Below are 16,670 nucleotides of genomic sequence, written 5' to 3'. Positions count from 1 at the left end.
CTGGGGAATTCTGGGAGTTGAAATCCACACATTTTCAAGTTGCCAAGCTTGAGAAATACTACTGTATAGATTCTTGAAGGACTATCACCAAGAAATAGAGACTTGTGCCTTGAGGCAGACTTGAGGAGGGGGTTTAGGTTAGAGAAGAAAAATTTCAGTTATGGTAACAGGAAACTATTGAAGATAAAATCATTAACAATAGAACCAATTATTCAGAGGATGAGTGAACTCTCCCTTGCTGAAGATCTTTAAGGACATTTTTAGCAATCAGTTAAAGATATACTATGAATTAAATATAAATGTTTCACTAGAAAATTAAACAAGAAAAAAGGAAGGGAGAAAGAAAAAATGGATAATATTGGTACATTAAGAATAATGCAGTAATGCTTTGCAAGTACGGAAGTTCTTTGTGAAAGAGTTCCAAATACATGAATGTGGTTCCTTATTTCTATCAGTGAAATGTTGAAGGACTACACAAATAATCTTTTGGCTTAAGAATTTCCAACCTGGAGTTTTCTAAAAATATTGTACTACATACTGTATCAAATGGAGGTATCAAGTTAAGTTCAGAATTATACTTCATCAACATATCTGCAGCTCACCAGACTAGGATAGACTATCTGAGATGAGAGAGTTATATTAGCATCACATAGAATTTTCATATTGGTAGAACATGAAGAAAGAATCAAGAGAGTCCTCATTCCTTAAATATTTTTTTAAATATAATTTATACATTCACACTTAATGTGACTTAAAAACCACACATTACAAATCCTGTGCCAAGAATGTTTTGAGTTCTGTATGATGAACTCAAGTCTACATGATCACAGATCTTGGACATTAATATATTTGAAGATTTGGCAAAAAGTGTGCTGAATCTTTCTGTATGCGTCCCCAGAATTTCACTGACTTCAGTAGTTTTCTCCACTGCAAAAGTTGTAGTGGTCATATGCTCATCACAGAAACACATGGAGAAGTCCGTTCCTTTCTTCTGACCCAGATTTTCTCCACATTCCCACATCCAGCCTCTTGAGATTTCTCCAGATGTTGCTCATAGTCTATGAGCATAGTCTATTGCACCTACATCCTTAGCCAAAACAGCTAAAGATTTGGTGGCTTGGATTTTTTTTATTTTTTTTTTGGAAAAGTGATATTCTCAAGCCATTTCCCAAACTTTAGCTTTCTGAAGCCTTAAAAAGCAAGTCCCTTTTGATGAAAAATATAAAAAAGAAAAGATGCCCTTGAGTCAAGATCCATGTCTGCTGATACCACCCATGCAGTTTCTTAAATCTGTAGACATTCTCAGTCATCTAGGTCATGGTTGTCCCAAAGGTGTTTTTTTCAAGAGGCCACTGGACTTTCTTGTTTTTTTCTTTCAAAGACATTTTGCTTCTCATCCAAGAAGCTTCTTCAAAAGAAAAAACAAGAAAGTCCAGCTGCCTCCTGAAAAAGCTGCTTTGGGACATGCAGTTTCTTGTTAGCATTACTTAAATGGATTGCCATGGCTTTTTCCAAAATATTTTTTCAAATTCTCACCTGATCCTGGAATTCCTAGGTAGCTTACCAAATGCAAAATACAACCTCTTTTGAGTTAAAAATAATTATATTTCTGACCCTAAAAATAACAAGTAGACGCTTGGTAGGTAGCATCCCACATTTTTGTTGTAAATATGTAGCACTTCTCTTACTGTAAGAGAAACGAACAAGCATTAAATTCATAATTTTCTGCTTTTGCATGTGGATATGCAAAAATCATAATGCTTTGACAGTACTACAAACCTCATTGCTTTCGTGGGGCTTTGTCCCCATAACAAAACATCCCAACTTTGGATCTTGGGAAATTCATTTTTAAGATAAATGCCAGACATCTTTGAAACTATATATCCTTGTAATTACTCTTCTACCTGCAATCATAAAAAGAGAATGCTGGTTGTCTGTTTCTATATTGATTACTAGATAGTGAACAACTGCAATCTTTGTAAAATGCCTCATTCCTTCACTGTCCACTTCATAGTCATCCTTAAGATTCCCTTTGATTGCCCTCTAAAGAGTGATTTGCTAGCTATAACTTCTGAACAAGGTTTTATTTGTTTGATTACCTTTACTAATCAAATTTAGCCTGAACAATATACTTGTCCAAGGGCATCTGGCAGACTTCAGAAGCAGGAAATGTATTTATTCATTTGAGATATATCCCGCCTGTCTTTGTATAACTCAAGATGATATATATATGAGGTGAGTTGGGCTGAAAGAAAATGACTGGCTCAAGTCAACTAGTCTACTTCCATGCCTAGGGCAGGGCTAGAATGCAATCTCCCTGTTTCTAGTCTAGCTCCTTAACAACAAGACCAGACTCTTCAGTATCAAGGTGCCCAGTTTTGATCTTCTGTAAGAATAATTCAGAGGTAGAACATCTCCATATGATGCTAAGTTAGTAGAGACATTTTCAGATAATCCCTGATGTGTATTTGTAGTATTAAGTACTACAAACACACATAGTACGTAACTTAGTACGTAGTACTAAGTAGTAGTAGTAGCAGTAACTTTGTAGTACTAAGCCACACACTTTTTAATTCCATTTTGAAATAACCTTGATAATAATGTGAAGGTCTTTTCGGGCCAAGAGAAGCCTTTTTTTTAAAATTTGAATTTATATCCCGCCCTTCTCCAAAGACTCAGGGTGGGTTACAATGTGTTAAGCAATAGTCTTCATCCATTTGTATATTATATACAAAGTCAACTTAATTGCCCCCAACAATCTGGGTCCTCATTTTACCTACCTTATAAAGGATGGAAGGCTGAGTCAACCTTGGGCCTGGTGGGACTTGAACTTGCAGTAATTGCAAGCAGCTGTGTTAATAACAGAAGACTTAGTCCATTGAGCCACCAGAGGCCCTAAGGAGTTCCTATCAACATCATGATGTGTATAGATCAGCCTTGCCTAACCTGATGCCCTCCAGATGTGCTGGACTACAACTTTCATTTTGCTCATCCAGCAGGACTATTGGAAAGCATCATTTTAGGAAAGGCACCATGTGTAAGCTTATTACTGTTTTCATTTCGCTGGCTGGAAAAACTAACCAGAAACATGGAAAATAAAGCTTTGTTTTAATGGGAATAAAGCATTGCATACAAGCAAATCAGTGTTTGTTGGCCTACCCAACTTAACATGACTGGGGCAAAGTACAACTGGGATTCAGAAATTTGAAGGCTATCTTACCATGTTTGTTGAAAAAAATTGAGGAAAAATTGAGCATTAAACTTTTTAGGAAAAGAGATTTGTTATCTGATCCAGTTGCGTTCTGCCATTCAGTTGTTCAAGGAAAATTTATGTTGGTACAGCTTCTTATTCTAATGAGGGGATTTTTAAAACTGTTCTGTGAAGGGTGAGACTGAAGATCCATGGGAAATTACAATGATCAGGGTGTCCTAGGAAAAATATTATGGTAACATTGGTTAAAAAAAGCTTATAAATGCTTGAAGTACAGAGAATCTAATGATCTCAGTTATGCTGGTCTATGATCATAATAAAGATTTGATTTGGTAATTATCTCTGTCAGCCTAACTTCTTCTATCTTGATGCATTATTTACAGTGATGGAATTCTGAAATAGCACAGAATCCATGTTAAGCTATTCTGTATCACAATAATAAGAAATATCTGTTATGGCTATATATCTTTTTGTTTGTTGGGGGAAAGCCATCTCCTAAAGTGCGTGTTTCCATACTAATTCCATGGCTAATTTTCCAATGACTAAAGTTAAACGGGAAACTGCAGCAGCGAAGGGAAAGATTTTCCTCTGCTAAAGAAAGGAGAATCCATTAACCTATAATAGAACTAGATTAGACAAAAGGGAAAAATGAAGGAACACTACTGTTCTTCTGAAACATTTCTCAAAATACACCTGGTGTTAACCAAAGCTAATGGCAGAATTGAATGGCTGTCACCAGTATGGTATCCTTTCAATGCACAATTTTCAATATCCCCAGTCTGCATGGCTATTGAGAATAGAGGAGTTCTGAATTAGGGGACCTGGTTGTTCAGGATCAGACAAAGAATGAAACATCAGGATAAGGAGAGAAATTGCTTCAAATCATCAGCGGACAAATATGAAGGTGGGCTTCCTGCTTCAGATCTGGGGGTTACAAATTTCTCAGATTCCAAATCTAGATGGAAACCACACAGTTGGTTGGGTTGTGCTAATAAGAAACCAATCATATTCAACTCTCCAAATCAATAAATAAATCCTCATTGCTCCCATGTTGTCATTGCTTCTTCATGGGAAGAAAGTCAAGGCACAAATACCAGTTCTTGGTGGGTGTTTTTTTAAAGGAGCCAAACAGAAGTCCAGTTCTGATAATTTATCCAGAGAGAGGAACAAAGAGATTGTTTCCCTTCTTTCCCTAATTGTTTGCTGCAAGGCCCTAGGAGACAAGGGTGGTTTTGTTTTTTTATTTCTCTTCTCTCTTTCTCTCTCTCTCTCTCTCTCTTTCTTTATCTCTCTTTCTCTCTTGCATTTTTGTCAATCTAATGATTCACTTATATTGCCCAACTTTTCCCTTCTCTTCATACCTTACCTACTAAAGGAGGAAATGCCACTTTCTTGGTAAGTGGACGTTAACCAAGAGGGACTTAAAAAAAGTGGTAATTTAACAAAAATATTATAAAGTGAAATTTAAAGAGAAATAAAAGAGAATAGAACGCTGGTGGAGACTCTGCACAAAGTTCAAAACCCAGGAAGAGTTCAGAAACTTTTCTTTGTTTATTTTCAGTACTGATGACATTTGTGGAGTTTCCTTTTTATTTAAAATTTGTTTCCCCCCCCTACCATCCCTTTCCCCTTCCATCATTTACACCACCATGTTCCTCCCCATACTTATGTCTTCTCTTCTACACCTCAATTGGCTATCAACAAATAAATTTATTTTTTTAATCCAACCCCACACTTGGACCCCTATTTCTAATCCTTTCTTCATCCCAAATATTCCCTCATCCACATCCTCCCCTTTCTCTCTTTTTAAATATCATTTTAAATCATTACAACAATTATATATCATGTAATTTCATTTTTCCAAGGTGATTCCCTCCTCCCGATTGAACTTTCCCTCCTATTTACATTTGGTTTTGGTTCATTTTCTGTTTTGCATGCCAGAGATTTGCATGAGCTGCGTTGTTTAAGGACGAGAGATTGAACAGGGGATCGAGGTGCAGAGTAGTTTCTGTGTAGCCTGCCTTATTCAATCATTGTGCATTGCCGTTGTGAACTGCAGCTTTCCTTGTTGGTGGGGGGTTTCTTTTAAAAACCTCTCCTCTCCTTTTTCTTTCTTTTTCCCCCTCCTGCTCGCTCCCTTTTTTTCATTCTGCCAGAGGTTGGGTTCCCTGTCGCCTTCAGCCAAAGGGCACATAAAGACCGAAACCCTATCGCTCCACGCCAAAGAAAGCAGGGGGAACAAACATGGGGCCAAGACCCCCCGGAGGTCCACATCCCCAGGGAGATGCTCTGGAGGAGACAAACCCTCCCACAGGCGCCACACCAGATCCACATCAAAACACAAGCGCAAAGGGCGTCGCAGGGCCAAAACCTCTGCAAGCAAGGAATCATCCTGGTCGGTCAGCCATACAGGATATAGCAGTGACTCAGAAGGGTCTACCTATTCACATCAATACCACGCAACAACCGGGGCAGAAAAGAACCACAGGGTACATCTGAAAACGTAAGAGCCAAAGATTGTGGTGCATGTATGACTAATTCAGTGCATGAATGAATAGTTCAATTCAAGCATCCAACCCTGTAGTCAGGAATACTTCCTTGGATTAGATTCTATCTGGGACTGAGTTTAGCTATATCTCAGTAGCAAATGGGTAGCTTTTGACAGCCAATATTTTGAATTTAGCAAATGTTCGTTGCATAAGTCACGTTCCTGGATTCAGTACAAATTTGCAAAAATGGGTTTTGTGTACTCCAGACCCCAAAAATAAAGGACCATCTGTTTGGAAAAAACCGTGAGGATTGATTACAGTTCTTAAACTTTTTAAAATTCCTTTTGAAGAGAATTTACATAAAGTATAGCCTGTTTTTTAAAGACACCAGCTTATTCAGACCAATGGCCAGAACAAGCTTGGTTTAAAGATAAAGAATAATAAAAACAAATAAGAGAATCAAAATGTCCCACAATGACATTTTGGACAGCAGATTGTCAAGACATATGGGTCACCTGATCAGTCACCACAGCAAGATAGATTTAAATTTAAATTATAATACTTATATTGTTATAATGATAATAATTGAATACTACCACTTGCAGGATAATATCCTGCATCTACAGTGGGCTATATCTTAGCCATCCTAAGATAAAAGTTCCCCAGAAAGCATAGGTATGCTGTAAATCCTGAAATATTCTGTTTTCTTCCTGTTCTTTGCACACTAGATGTCATTTAAGATAACATTCTGCTCCATGTCCTGCTGATTGGAAACAGCTCTGTCCACTCAAAAATTGAATTGGAATAAGTTTATAAAGGAACTTTCCCTTTTTGTGAGAATTTAATTCCAACTTGAAAGCTGAACACAAGTCTAGAAAATGTGTCAACTGCTTAATTATTAAAACAAAGTTAGATTGCTTGACTGTCTTTTCCCCTCCTGCTCGCTCCCTTTTTTCATTCTGCCAGAGGTTGGGTTCCCTGTCGCCTTCAGCCAAAGGGCACATAAAGACCGAAACCCTATCGCTCCACGCCAAAGAAAGCAGGGGAACAAACATGGGGCCAAGACCCCCAGGTCCACATCCCCAGGGAGATGCTCTGGAGGAGACAAACCCTCCCACAGGCGCCACACCAGATCCACATCAAAACACAAGCGCAAAGGCGTCAGAGGCCAAAACCTCTGCAAGCAAGAATCATCCTGGTCGGTCAGCCATACAGGATATAGCAGTGACTCAGAAGGGTCTACCTATTCACATCAATACCACGCAACAACCGGGGCAGAAAAGAACCACAGGGTACATCTGAAAACGTAAGAGCCAAAGATTGTGGTGCATGTATGACTAATTCAGTGCATGAATGAATAGTTCAATTCAAGCATCCAACCCTGTAGTCAGGAATACTTCCTTGGATTAGATTCTATCTGGGACTGAGTTTAGCTATATCTCAGTAGCAAATGGGTAGCTTTTGACAGCCAATATTTTGAATTTAGCAAATGTTCGTTGCATAAGTCACGTTCCTGGATTCAGTACAAATTTGCAAAAATGGGATTTGTGTACTCAGACCCCAAAAATAAAGGACCATCTGTTTGGAAAAACCGTGAGGATTGATTACAGTTCTTAAACTTTTTAAAATTCCTTTTGAAGAGAATTTACATAAAGTATAGCCTGTTTTTTAAAGACACCAGATTATTCAGACCAATGGCCAGAACAAGCTTGGTTTAAAGATAAAGAATAATAAAAACAAATAAGAGAATCAAAATGTCCCACAATGACATTTTGGACAGCAGATTGTCAAGACATATGGGTCACCTGATCAGTCACCACAGCAAGATAGATTTAAATTTAAATTATAATACTTATATTGTTATAATGATAATAATTGAGTACTACCACTTGCAGGATAATATCCTGCATCTACAGTGGGCTATATCTTAGCCATCCTAAGATAAAAGTTCCCCAGAAAGCATAGGTATGCTGTAAATCCTGAAATATTCTGTTTTCTTCCTGTTCTTTGCACACTAGATGTCATTTAAGATAACATTCTGCTCCATGTCCTGCTGATTGGAAACAGCTCTGTCCACTCAAAAATTGAATTGGAATAAGTTTATAAAGGAACTTTCCCTTTTTGTGAGAATTTAATTCCAACTTGAAAGCTGAACACAAGTCTAGAAAATGTGTCAACTGCTTAATTATTAAAACAAAGTTAGATTGCTTGACTGTCTTTTCCCCACTCTGATTTTCATTAGGTATCCTTTTTTTGGTTGTCCTTACATCGTATTCGTTTTAGACCGCTCTTGACTCTTAGTTCCATCTCTCCCTAATTCTGGCACCATGATAAAATACCTTTATAAAGAACCATTAATGAGATCAATGGAGAGATGTGACTCGGCTTTACAGTGCCTTGAGTGGCACAATGGAATGAATGACTTCATTCTTTCCACATTTGAATCTATTCATACAAATTAGCATTTGCCCTTTTATATAAATATGTATGCTTTTTGTCCCCTTCTTTGGTGATATGTATATGGCTATCATACCTCCTGACATTTTTGATTGTCCAATGTTTTCAGCTGCCAGTGAGAAATTTCCAGCAAGACCACAAACAAGATGACAGGCTTCTTCACTGTCTTCATCCTCTCTATCAAACATGTTAATTGGTTCATTTTTTCTGAAATGATAATAATAAGTTCTTAGGTCTTTGTTTAGGAGTCTGGCTATTTACCAGTCCCAGACTGTGAATCGAATTGAAATCTTAAATTATAATATACAGACTAGACAAGAAAGAACTGGATAAGATAACAAAATACAAAGACCTACAAATAGAAATAGAATGGCTGTGGCAAACAAGGGTAGTACCAATAGTAATAGGCGTCTTGGGTGCAATCCCAAAACAACTGGAGCATCACTTGAATACCATTGGCATTGACAAATTCACCATCAGTCATTTGCAAAAGCTGGAAACAGCTTCCAACCTGCGACAATATCTGTAACTCCATCAAACATCCAGATCTGTCTATCCCAGGTCCTTGGTAAGGACTTGATAGGTAGACAAAAATGCCAAGCCCAGTCTGAACATCTGGCTGACTTTGTGATGATCAATAATAATATTAATAATAATTTTTTTTTATTTGAATTTATATCCCGCCCTTCTCCGAAGACTCAGGGCAGCTTACACTGTGTTAAGCAATAATCTTGCTTATAATAATAATCTTACATCCTTCAAGAATATTTTCAACATCATCAAGCAACATCACTTATACCAGATCCTTGGAAGGACTTAGTAGGTGGACAAAAATGTCAAATCCAGTCTAAACATCTGTCTGACTGTATGACCAATAGTTTATAGTATATCCTACAGACACTTTCATCCTGAGAACACTGCAATATCATAAAGGATTTCTACAAGACTCTCTTCCATTAATTTTTCCAAAATCTTTATAGCCATCTGAAGGGTGCCTATTCAAAACCAATGTGCTTTTCTTTGCTCATTGACCAGACTCAAATAACCTTTAAATCAAGGAAACAGGCAGAATCAAAAGAGGAAGTAGCTGTTCACAGGTCCTATTGTCCACCTTCTTCCCATATCTGTTTCTGACACAATACCCCATGTCCTTCTATGGAAGAGATTGATAGAGAATGCCACAACTGGCTTTTCTTTTCCTGAGAAAGGAAAATACTACAGTAGCATTCAGTGGCCATTGAGTGATCATTCTAATGACCATATACCTGCAAATACCTTAAGGGTTTATTTAAATATGATGTCCCATTCTGTTGACAAAGTTAGTAGAACTCATATCAGTTCTTTGGAAAGCATTTAGTATGAGTGAAGCAAATGGCATGTACAGATAATGAGATATCTATATTTGGGTTTGCATCTCTTGTAAAACAAATCTAATGCAAGTTTTCCAAATTGGTACTTTTCAGATTGTGTTGAGACTCCAACAACCAACATTTTCTATTGAAAATCTTGAGATGTTAGCATCCCAACATATATGAAACCATCAGATTAGGACAGATAGATCTAAATAGCAATCTCTTTTTTTGCTGACATATACAGCATCTGAGAAAATATGCAAGAGTAATGTAATGCACTGGAGTAATATAATGAATAACTAAATTAGGTTATCAGCTGCTTTTGACCATAACAAAATTGAACTTCCAGATTCAATAAGTGAAAACATATAAACAGCTGAGGGTGCAAGTCAGGAGAATTGCTGTGGCAACTACAGGAAGTGGGAGCTGAATTAGATAGATCTGTATTCTAATCCAGCAGGCTTTTCCTAGGTCCTTAAAAGGTAACATATTTTGTGTCTATACCTTTGCATGGATCTGATCTTGAGGCCATTTAAATTTTAACCTACTGCATCTTTTAGGGCAAAAGAGAGGCACCACCGGGGAAGACCACATAGTTGTTCTCCGACTTCAGCCAAACACTCCAGACACAACTCTGAACGAAGGAGGAGTCTATCTCGAAGCAGTTCCTGGAGCTCCAGCCGGTCTCCATCAAAATCCCGATCCCGATCTCGGGAGAAGAGAGCTGGACGCAGCAGGACTCGATCGGGATCACAGAAAAAAATAACAAGCAGCAGGTATGGAGGCTGCAATCCCTACTTCTAACAAGGTGGGGAAAGTGACAGTTCTTGCCTGAGAACTTTAGGGGCATTTTTAATGCATACTTTTTCATTGATTTTAAAATTTCTTTGCTCATACTATGATTTGAAGTATATAAAATCGTAAGAAAGTCATCATTGCTTTTAACAATTGTGCATTTTGTGTACATGACAAACTGAGGAACAAATGCAGAACTCTTTATGATGCTTCTTCTAAACCATGGTTAATTACTTGGTTCAAAATATAAATATATTTGGTCTAATCTGTCCTGTTCCTCTCAGTCCCTGTTCCACTAAGTTTGCAGAATGGAGAAAAATTGCCGTTTTTAACAGGGTCCTTCCTGGTGAGTTGCATGCTTATCCGGTGTGAATTATGGTTCATTAAGAAGAGACCTTGTTGCTGTTCTGGTGAAAATTAAGGGCTGGGTCAGACCTCAAAACCAAAAAAGTTATGTGGTGGTTCTTCCAAGCAGATGTCTTTATTATTCCACACCTATACACAGAATCTTTATTTTATTTATTTATTTGTTTGTTTGTTTGTTTTGTCGAGTACATATTAGATAATATACTGTATATACGTATAAGCATGAATTGAATACATAAAATGAATACAATTAAAGGGAACATTAGGACAGGGACAGTAGGCACGCTGGTGCGCTTATGCATGCCCCTTACAGACCTCTTAGGAATGGGGTAAGGTCAACAGTAGACAGTCCTAGTTTAAAATTTTGGGGGTTTTGGGATGAGACCACAGAGTCTGGTAGTGCATTCCAGGCATTAACAACTCTGTTACTGAAGTTATATTTTCTGCAATCGAGTTTGGAGTGGTTCTCTTTAGGTTTGTATCTATTGTGTGCTTGTATATTGTTGTGGTTGATGCTGAAGTAGTCTTAACAGGTAGGACATTGTAGCACATGATTTTATGAGCTATGCTCAGGTCTTCCCCTATGCTCAGGGGAAGGGTGGGACGGCGAAGTTAGGTTCAGGGGGATACCTATCTGAGCCATTGCTAGATCCTGTGCCGGCTCATGGCATAAACATCATTGATTCTGAGGTGGAAGAAGAGGCTAGAGCTCATGGTCTTGGGGATAACTATATCTGCACGGTAGGTGGGAGGGGCAGGTATGGCGGACGCGGGGGCCCATATCGAGTTCAGGGAGTGCGTCCACGCTATCTCTGACGATTGCGCACTCCGGTCCCCGACAGTTTCCCGTTCCCCGAGTGGCTTAAATCCTCAGAAGCTGGACCTTCGCCTGATGTTATGCAATGCCAGGTCCGTTATAAATAAAGCCCCCCTCATCTCCGATCTTATACAGGAGGGGGGTGCGGACTTGATTGGCATTTCGGAGACCTGGTTGGGCACGGAAGGGGGGGTTCCCCTGATAGAGATGTGCCCACCGGGTTTCCGTGCATTCCATCAGGCCAGGGCCCAGGGTAGGGGTGGGGGAGTGGCGGTTATTATCAACGAGGGTCTTGAGCCGAGGGAGATCACTGTACCACAGATAACCGGATGTGAGTCCCTCCTTGTGAAGTGGGGCCGTGGGGTTCAGGTGGGTTTACTGATCACGTACCTAGCTCCTTGCTACGTGACAGAAACCCTGCCTGAGCTGTTGGAGATGATCACCGGGATGGCAGTGGAGATCCCCAGGCTTATGGTCATGGGGGATTTCAATTTGCCGTCGGTGGGGATAGCATCCACATCAGCTCGGGAGTTCATGGCTTCCATGACGGCCTTGAACCTGACCCAGTTAGTGAACGACCCCACTCACATCGGGGGGAACACTCTGGATTTGATTTTTGTCTCTGGACAGTGGTTGAATGATCTGGAATTAGGGGAGTTAGTTATCAAACCCTTGTCATGGTCAGATCATTCGCTCCTTCAACTAGACTTTCGAACCGCTGACCCCCACCGCAAGGAGACGGAACCGACTCGCTGGTTCCGTCCCAGGCGCCTGATGGACCCTGAAGGGTTCCAGACGGAGCTTGGGCTATTCCCTGAGGATTTAGCCCACGACTCGGCTGAAGCTCTGGTCGCCGCCTGGGATCGGGCGGCGGCTGGCGCTCTAGACCGAGTCGTGCCTTTGCGGCCTCTGACCCGGTGCCGATCTCGTTTAGCCCCTTGGTACTCCGAGGGGCTGAGGGAAATGAAGCGCTGGAAAAGACGCCTAGAGAGTATCTGGAGGGTCAGCCGCTCCGAATCTGACTGGACACTAGTTAGGTCTCAAATTCAGACCTATCTAGTGGCGATGAGGCTGGCAAAACGGGAGTATTTTTCCAACCTCATTGCATCAGCAGATAACCGCCCAGCCGCCCTGTTTAGGGTGACCCGCCGCTCCTCCATCAGGGAGCGGTAGAGGAACCCTTAAAGGGTCGAGCTGAGGAATTTGGACAATATCTGTTTGATAAAATCGCTCAAATTCGGGAGGGGTTGGACACAGACTGGGTGGATCCAGACGGGGTGGAGGAGGCAGGTCTTGATGTTATTATCTGGGATGAGTTTGATCCTGTGACTCCTGAGGACATGGACAGGTTAATGGGGAGATTGAATGCGACCACATGTTTATTGGACCCGTGTCCCTCCTGGTTAGTTTTGGCCACCGGGAGGTGACACGAGGCTGGCTCAGAAAATTGTGAACGCTTCTTTGATGGAGGGTGTTTTCCCTGCCGCCTTGAAAGAGGCGGTGGTGAGGCCCCTCCTCAAGAAGCCTTCCCTTGACCCAGCTAGTTTATCAAATTATCGTCCGGTCTCCAACCTTCGCTTTGTGGCAAAGGTTGTCGAGAGTGTGGTTGCACGACAGTTGCCCCAGTACCTGGATGAAAATGTCTATCTTGATCCATTCCAGTCCGGTTTCCGGCCTGGTCACAGCACGGAAACAGCCTTGGTCGCGTTGGTTGATGATCTCTTGAGGGCTCGGGACAGAGGTTGTTCCTCTGTCTTGGTCCTATTAGATCTCTCAGCGGCTTTTGATACCATCGATCATGGTATCCTGCTGCGCCGGCTCGGGGGACTTGGAGTGAGGGGCACTGTTCATCGGTGGTTCTCCTCCTACCTCTCCGACCGGTCGCAGACGGTGTTGACGGGGGGACAGAGATCGACCCCAAGGCGCCTCTTATGTGGGGTGCCTCAGGAGTCGGTTCTCTCGCCTCTTCTGTTCAACATCTATATGAAGCCGCTGGGTGAGATCATCCGTGGTTTTGGGGTGAGTTGTCATCTATACGCTGATGATACCCAGCTCTATATTTCCACCCCTAACCACCCCAACGAGGCTGTTGAAATGATGTCCCAGTGCCTGGAGGCCGTACGGGTTTGGATGGGGAGGAACAGACTCAGACTTAATCCCACCAAGACCGAGTGGCAGTGAATGCCGGCCCGGTACAGTCAACTAATTCCATCACTGACCATTGGGGGCGAACTATTGGCCCCCACGGAAAGGGCTCGTAATCTGGGCGTCCTCCTGGATGCACGGCTGTCTTTTGAAGATCATATGATAGCCGTCACCAGGGGAGCTTTTCATCAGGTTCGCCTGATACGCCAGTTCGTTCCTTTCTGGATCGGGCTGCCTTATGCACGGTTGCTCATGCCCTGGTTACATCCCGCCTGGACTACTGTAATGCTCTCTACATGGGGCTCCCTTGAAGGGTACCCGGAGACTCCAACTGGTCCAGAATGCGGCTGCGGGTGATAGAGGGAGCACCTTTGGCTCCCATGTGACACCCTCCTGCGTAATCTGCACTGGCTCCCAGTGGTCTTCCGGGTTCACTTCAAGGTACTTGTTATCACCTTTAAACGCTCCATGGCCTAGGACCGGGATATTTACGGGACCGCCTACTGCCACCATTAGCCTCTCACCGACCAGTGCGCTCTCACAGAGAGGGCCTCCTCCGGATACCGTCAGCTAAACAATGTCGGCTGGCGACCTCTAGGGGGAGGGCCTTCTCTGTGGGGGCCCCTACCCTCTGGAACGAGCTTCCTCTGGGGCTTCGTCAACTCCCCGATCTCAAGTCCTTCCGCCGTGAGCTGAAGACGCTGCTGTTTCGAAGAGCAGGACTAGCTTGAACGTAGTTTTAAACTTGGGATTTTTAAAAAAAGGGTTTAAATGAGGTTTTAAATTTGTATTTAAAAGTTAGAGCATCAATTGAATTTAACTGTCTATTCTTTTAGCTTTTTATGTATTATATGTTTTTCTGTTGTTTTTGACTGTGAACCGCCCTGAGTCCTTCGGGAGATGGGCGGTATACAAATATAATAAATAATAATAATAATAATAATAATACCGAAGGCAGTCTAAATTTTCTAAACCCAGAATTTCAAGTCTGGTGGCATAGGGTATTTTGTTGCGAGCAGAGGAGTGGAGGACTCTTCTTGTGAAATATTTCTGGACGCACTCAATTGTATTAATGTCCGATATGCAGTGTGGGTTCCAGACAGATGAGCTGTATTTGAGAATTGGTCTAGCAAATGTTTTATATGCTCTGGTTAGTAGTGTAATATTACAGGAGAAGAAGCTACGCAAGATTAGGTTTACAACTCTTAATGCCTTTTTGGCAATGTTGTTACAATGGGTTTTGGCACTTAGATCATTTGATATGAGTACTCCACGGTCCTTGTCAGAGTGAGAGTCATCTACAAGGTCATGTCCACTTAGCTTGTATTTTGTGTTCTGATTCTTTTTGCCAATGTGTAAGACAGAGGAGTGGTTGGTTGAGATTTAGAGTTGCCAATTTTTTGACCATTCCAACACAAAGTCAAGGTCTTTTTGAAGGGTAGCAGCATTGTTGGTAGTGTTAAATAGTTTAACATCATCGGCAAAGGGGCCGGGATAGCTCAGGCTACAGAGAAGCATGTTATTAGAACACAGAGCCTGCAATTACTGCAGGTTCGAGCCCGGCCCAAGGTTGACTCAGCCTTCCATCCTTTATAAGGTAGGTAAAATGAGGACCCAGATTGTTGGGGGGGCAATAAGTTGACTTTGTAAAAAAAAATATATATACAAATAGAATGAGACTATTGCCCTATACATTGTAAGCCGCCCTGAGTCTTCGGAGAAGGGCGGGATATAAATGTAAACAAAAAAAAAAAAAGAGAGAACGCAGTTACTTATAATATGACTACAAAGGTCTTTTATGTATAGTATGAAGAGTGTTGGTCCTAGAATGTTGCCTTATGGGACACCACTATTAACAGGTGCAGGATTTGATAGGGCTCTCTCTATTTTGACCACTTGTTGTCTGTTTGATAGGAACGCAGTTATCCAATTATGGAGGGGTCCGGAGATGCCATAGGATTTTAGTTTTAGAAGTAGTTTGTCATGTTCCACTGAATCAAAGGCTTTACAGAAGTCTATGTAAATTGTATCTATTGCTTTGCCCTGATCAAGATTTGAAATCCATATGTTTTTGCAGTGTAGAAGTGTAGATCACAGGATAATTTTTTTCTGAAACCAAATTGTTTATTAGAGAGCAGATTGTTTGTTTCTAGGTGGAGGGTAATGGATTGATTGATGATTAATATAATATAATATAACAACAGAGTTGGAAGGGACCTTGGAGGCCTTCTAGTCCAACCCCCTGCCCAGGCAGAAAACCCTACACCATCTCAGTCAGATGGTTATCCAACATTTTCTTTAAAATTTCCAGTGTTGGAGCATTCACAACTTCCATTACTTTGATTCCATTACTTTGATTGATTCCATTACTTTGCAGGTGATGCAGGATAAAGAGATTGGTCTGTAATTTTCAACTAGACTGGAGTCTCCCTTTCTGAAAATAGGGATGACCGTGGCTAGTGACCATAGGTTGGGCAGGGAGCTGGTCCTGAAAGATTTTTCAAAGAGTATGCTTACGGGTTCTGCTATAACAGTGGAAAGCTTTTTTAAGGAGTATGCACATAGTCCATAAAGTCCAATAAATAGAGATGGTTTCAGTCTACATAGTTCCTTTTCAACATTATCTTCTGTGAAATCTATTTTCACAGATATCTGTTAGATCGTTGTAGTCATTATTGGTATGACTAGGGAATGTTGGGCATGAGCCATTGCTGTTAACAAAGACTGAGCCAAAGAATGTGTTAAAGAGGTTTGCTTTAACTGCTTCATCATTGCATTATTTACCATTATTTCCTTTTAGGGGTGGGATGGATCTCGAGTCTTTAAGTTTGTTGTTTACAAAATTATAGAAGGTGCGATTGGATTTCGTGCGCAGAAGGTTTTCTTCTTGTTTGATGTGGTAACTGGTGCATTCAGTCTTTATTTGGTGGCATATATTTTTGTAGTGGCTTTTAAAGTTAGCTACATAGCCAGTTTTGGTTTTTGCCAGAGGGATTTTTTTTGGGATTGGAGCTTTCTTATTGATATGGGTAATTTGT

General features: G+C 41.0%; 1 protein-coding gene across 1 annotated transcript in view; it reads left to right on the top strand.

Moving 5' to 3' along the window:
* Positions 1-16,670, top strand: part of SRRM3 (serine/arginine repetitive matrix 3) — a 114,851-nt gene that overhangs the window by 91,037 nt on the left and 7,144 nt on the right. Inside the window, exons 12-13 of the mRNA XM_058164202.1 lie at positions 5,368-5,714; positions 10,070-10,285. Of these exons, the coding sequence (XP_058020185.1) occupies positions 5,368-5,714; positions 10,070-10,285 (563 nt within the window). The remainder of the gene's footprint in view (positions 1-5,367; positions 5,715-10,069; positions 10,286-16,670) is intronic.

The sequence above is a fragment of the Ahaetulla prasina genome, chromosome 1 (assembly GCF_028640845.1).
Source record: "Ahaetulla prasina isolate Xishuangbanna chromosome 1, ASM2864084v1, whole genome shotgun sequence".
Classification (NCBI taxonomy): domain Eukaryota; kingdom Metazoa; phylum Chordata; class Lepidosauria; order Squamata; family Colubridae; genus Ahaetulla; species Ahaetulla prasina.
This window is presented reverse-complemented; position numbering and strand designations above follow the sequence as displayed.